This window comes from Siphateles boraxobius, unplaced genomic scaffold (genome assembly GCF_051911475.1).
Source record: "Siphateles boraxobius isolate OS27281-9 unplaced genomic scaffold, OSU_SipBor_1 49, whole genome shotgun sequence".
NCBI classification, from domain to species: domain Eukaryota; kingdom Metazoa; phylum Chordata; class Actinopteri; order Cypriniformes; family Leuciscidae; genus Siphateles; species Siphateles boraxobius.
Window position 1 is genome coordinate 1,117,501 of NW_027509130.1, and position 5,000 is coordinate 1,122,500.

Consider the following 5,000-nt stretch of genomic DNA (forward strand, 5'->3'; position numbering starts at 1 on the left):
AGTGTGTAAGACTATGTTATAGTGTGTGTGTTTGTGAGGGCTTGTGTGTGATGTCTTAGGGCAAAGTTTGGTTTTTCAGCAAGAGTGAATGGTTTTGAGTGAAGAGCTTCATTTTGACCTGAAAATAGGATGTTTGGGGAATTGGGTGAGATGTTATGGTTTTGCTTTGATACGAGGCATTGTTTCAAGAAATGTGTTTAAGCAATCGAGAAAAACTGTAATACCATTTTTACTGATACATTTGTATTTAATAATAGCCACATATGCAGAATCCTCTAAAATCTGAATTTGGGTGAATTTGGCAATTCAATTGATTAGACATGTTTAAAAAAAAAAAAATTTTGATCCATTAAATTTGTATTTGTAGAGTATTTGTAAAGAACCAAACATAATTTAGTTAAAAATTAAGCAGATTTCACACTTCAGTTTGTTGATGAAGTGTAAACTCCTCTCTCCGTCCCGCCACAGTGAGCTCTACCTCTGATTGGTTGCTGAAGCTGGATGAGCTGGTGTCATTGGCTGAGCAGAAGCTGGAGGAGTGGAGGGCGGAGCTTCAGCTCAGAGAGAAGGCGGAGCTTCAGTCACACACAGACGCGCAGAAGAGCGTCGAGATCTGGACTCAACGCTGTGAACTTTACCATCGCATGAGAGAGAGATTCCACACGACGGGTATGAACACACACAGACAAACACTCACACACACACACTCAGATTTCATGTGACCCGTGTGTCTTCCTCAGCTCCTCCTGGTCCTCCCGCTGGCGCCGCTCTGCTGGTGACGGGCGACAGCTGTGTGTGTGTGCGTGTCAGAGAGCCCTGCGGTCACACACACGGCCTTATCACCAGATACAGAGGTGAGATGCCACATCATCATCATCACATTGTTCCCTGATGATGTCATCACTGACCCGTCCCTCTGTGTGTGTGTGTGTGTGTGTGTGTGTGTGTGTGTGTGTGTGTGTGTGTGTGTGTGTGTGTGTGTGTAGTGGAATGGAGCACTTCTGCTGATTTCTATCCTCTTTGTGGAACTGGATTCATCACTGACAGCAGAAACACAGAGTTCAGCATCACCGGACTGCAGACTGTAAGACACACACACACGCATACACTCATGGCTATATATATATATATATGATACACACAGACTCTGACTGGTGTATGTGTGTGTAGGGTGTGCAGTATTACGTGCGGGTCAGTGCGTATAACATCAGAGGCTGGGGTGTGTGTGTGAGCAGCAGCCCGACGAGTGTCGCCCCCTCCAGTGAGTACTGACAACTGCAGACTCATCACACATTACAGTTATTATTACAGTAAACTAATACTATCATACAAAACCAGTTGCTTAATTAATTAAACATTAACTGAAAGACAAGACAAAAATAAAAACTTCTAAGTAGTCGCCAAGGTAACTTTTCTCATTTTCATCTAGTTTAACTTGATGCTCTAAAATAACCAAAATTAAAAAATTTAAAAAAAAAAACTTTTTTTTTGTTGCAGTTTTTGCTCAATGCAATCCAGGAAAAAAAAAAGTTTTGATAGAGTCTGTACTGAATTCAGTGTGTGTATCGTTTTCCATATCACTATGGCTCCGCACACCTGAAGAAAAATTATTTTTTGTCAATTTAGAGCGCAACAATTTCTTATAGTTTTCAACAAAGAAAAAACACTAAAATATGAATTATAATAAAAATAAAAATGACTAAAATTGTAAAATATTTTTTTTCTAACTAATTAACTTCTAATTTTTAAAAACTATTAGTTTTTAAAAATTAGTTTTTTTTAAAAAACTAAAATGTTTAAAAACTTTTTAATATATATATTTTTTATTATGTTTACTGTTTTATTCAAATTTATTATATAATTTTTCATTTTCATTAATAGTATCTAAGTGATATTAGGCTAGCTATTAATTATAATTATATTAATTATAATTTATTATAATTAAAGTAATAAATGTTTAAATTTTATGAATTCAATTGATTCGACATGCTTTTTTATTTTATTTTATTTTATGAAAAATGTATTACACCAATAAAACGGAAATACTGAATTTGTGGGGTAAATAAAATAGATGTGTTAAAAGATAAAACATTTCATTAAGAGATTTAGAGTTGTTAACATTTTATCGTATTATTAAATTGCTAAGTTTTATTAATTCAATTTATTAGACATTTTAACAACTTTTTTTTACAGGTTTGTCTCCTTTGTTTGTGCATAACTGTGAATAAACATTTTTAAAAAGAATAATAATAGTAATAATTGTTATTATTATTATTATTATTATCATTGTTAATATTTGAAAATACACAATTACACCATTTCTAAAGTGATAAAGTGAAATGTACTACTTCTCAAAAGTTTGGGCTCACTAACATTTTACTTAGAAAGAAATCAATACTTGTATTCAGTAGTGATGCATTAAATTGATCAAAAGTGACAGTAAACACATTTATAATGTGACAAATGTTTTCTGTTTCAAACAAATGCTGTTCTTTTAAAACGTGTTATAGTGAGTGTGTGATATAGTGAGTGAGTGAGTGATATAGTGAGTGTGTAATATAGTGAGTGTGTAATATAGTGATATAGTGAGTGTGTGATATAGTGAGTGTGTGTGATATAGTGAGTGAGTGAGTGATATAGTGAGTGTGTAATATAGTGAGTGTGTAATATAGTGATATAGTGAGTGTGTGATATAGTGAGTGTGTGATATAGTGATATAGTGAGTGAGTGATATAGTGAGTGTGTGATATAGTGAGTGTGTCGCCCCCTGCAGGCTGGAGTGAGTGAGTGATATAGTGAGTGTGTGATATAGTGATATAGTGAGTGTGTGATATAGTGAGTGTGTGATATAGTGATATAGTGAGTGTGTGATATAGTGAGTGTGTAATATAGTGATATAGTGAGTGTGTGATATAGTGATATAGTGAGTGTGTGATATAGTGATATAGTGAGTGTGTGATATAGTGAGTGTGTGATATAGTGATATAGTGAGTGTGTGATATAGTGATATAGTGAGTGTGTGATATAGTGAGTGTGTGATATAGTGAGTGTGTAATATAGTGATATAGTGAGTGATATAGTGAGTGTGTGATATAGTGAGTGTGTGATATAGTGAGTGTGTGATATAGTGATATAGTGAGTGTGTGATATAGTGATATAGTGAGTGTGTGATATAGTGAGTCTGTGATATAGTGATATAGTGAGTGTGTGATATAGTGATATAGTGAGTGTGTGATATAATGAGTGTGTAATATAGTGATAATATAGTGGTTTGGGCTCACTAACATTTTACTTAGAAAGAAATCAATACTTGTATTCAGTAGTGATGCATTAAATTGGTCAAAAGTGACAGTAAACACATTTATAATGTGACAAATGTTTTCTGTTTCAAACAAATGCTGTTCTTTTAAAACGTGTTATAGTGAGTGTGTGATATAGTGAGTGAGTGAGTGAGTGATATAGTGAGTGTGTAATATAGTGACTGTGTAATATAGTGATATAGTGAGTGTGTAATATAGTGAGTGTGTAATATAGTGATATAGTGAGTGTGTGATATAGTGAGTGTGTGATATAGTGAGTGTGTGATATAGTGAGTGAGTGATATAGTGAGTGTGTGATATAGTGAGTGTGTTATATAGTGAGTGTGTGATATAGTGATATAGTGAGTGTGTGATATAGTGAGTGTGTGATATATTGATATAGTGATTGTGATATAGTGAGTGTGTGATATAGTGAGTGTGTGATATAGTGAAATAGTGAGTGTGTGATATAGTGAGTGTGTGATATAGTGATATAGTGAGTGTGTGATATAGTGAGTGTGTGATATAGTGATATAGTGAGTGTGTGATATAGTGATATAGTGAGTGTGTGATATAGTGAGTGTGTGATATAGTGATATAGTTAGAGTGTGGTATGGTGAGTACGTGATATAGTGATATAGTGAGTGTGTGATATAGTGAGTGTGTGATATAGTGATATAGTGAGTGTGTGGTATAGTGAGTGTGTGATATAGTGATATAGTGAGTGTGTGGTATAGTGATATAGTGAGTGTGTGGTATAGTTATATAGTGAATGTGTGATATAGTGAAATATTGAGTGTGTGGTATAGTGATATAGTAAGTATGTGATATAGTGAGTGTGTCGCCCCATGCAGGCTGGAGTGAGTGAGTGATATAGTGAGTGTGTGATATAGTGAGTGTGTGATATAGTGAGTGTGTGATATAGTGATATAGTGAGTGTGTGATATAGTGAGTGTGTAATATATTGATATAGTGAGTGTGTGATATAGTGAGTGTGTGATATAGTGATATAGTGAGTGTGTGATATAGTGAGTGTGTAATATAGTGATATAGTGAGTGTGTGATATAGTGAGTGTGTGATATAGTGATATAGTGAGTGTGTGATATAGTGAGTGTGTAATATATTGATATAGTGAGTGTGTGATATAGTGAGTGTGTGATATAGTGATATAGTGAGTGTGTGATATAGTGATATAGTGAGTGTGTAATATAGTGATATAGTGAGTGTGTGATATAGTGATATAGTGAGTGTGTGATATAGTGAGTGTTTGATATAGTGATATAGTGAGTGTGTGATATAGTGAGTGTGTGATATAGTGATATAGTGAGTGTGTGGTATAGTGATATAGTAAGTATGTGATATAGTGAGTGTGTGATATAGTGATATAGTGAGTGTGTGATCTAGTGACATAGTGAGTGTGTGGTATAGTGATATATTAAGTATGTGATATAGTGAGTGTGTCGCCCCCTGCAGGCTGGAGTGAGTGTATCGGTGTGACGGTGAGACGCAGGGATCAGGCCTCAGCTGTCAGGAGGATCTCACAGCAGATCACAGAACCAGAGCTCCTCACAGGTACACGCACACACAATACATGAAGAAACACACACCTCACTGGATACACACTGATAAACACCTGTGTGTGTGTGTGTGTGTGTGTCTCAGAGAACAGCAGCTCTGTGAGGAGAGTGCTTGTGTCTCGT

General features: G+C 35.0%; 1 protein-coding gene across 2 annotated transcripts in view; it reads left to right on the forward strand.

The window, feature by feature from the left end:
- Positions 1-5,000, forward strand: part of LOC143711080 (ankyrin repeat and fibronectin type-III domain-containing protein 1) — a 21,288-nt gene that overhangs the window by 3,761 nt on the left and 12,527 nt on the right. For both annotated transcript variants that reach the window (XM_077202375.1, XM_077202376.1), the window contains exons 4-9: positions 469-669; positions 741-854; positions 987-1,084; positions 1,171-1,261; positions 4,774-4,872; positions 4,963-5,000. The exon at positions 4,963-5,000 is cut by the window's right edge and continues 50 nt beyond it. In XM_077202375.1, coding sequence (XP_077058490.1) covers positions 469-669; positions 741-854; positions 987-1,084; positions 1,171-1,261; positions 4,774-4,872; positions 4,963-5,000 — 641 coding nt within the window. The remainder of the gene's footprint in view (positions 1-468; positions 670-740; positions 855-986; positions 1,085-1,170; positions 1,262-4,773; positions 4,873-4,962) is intronic.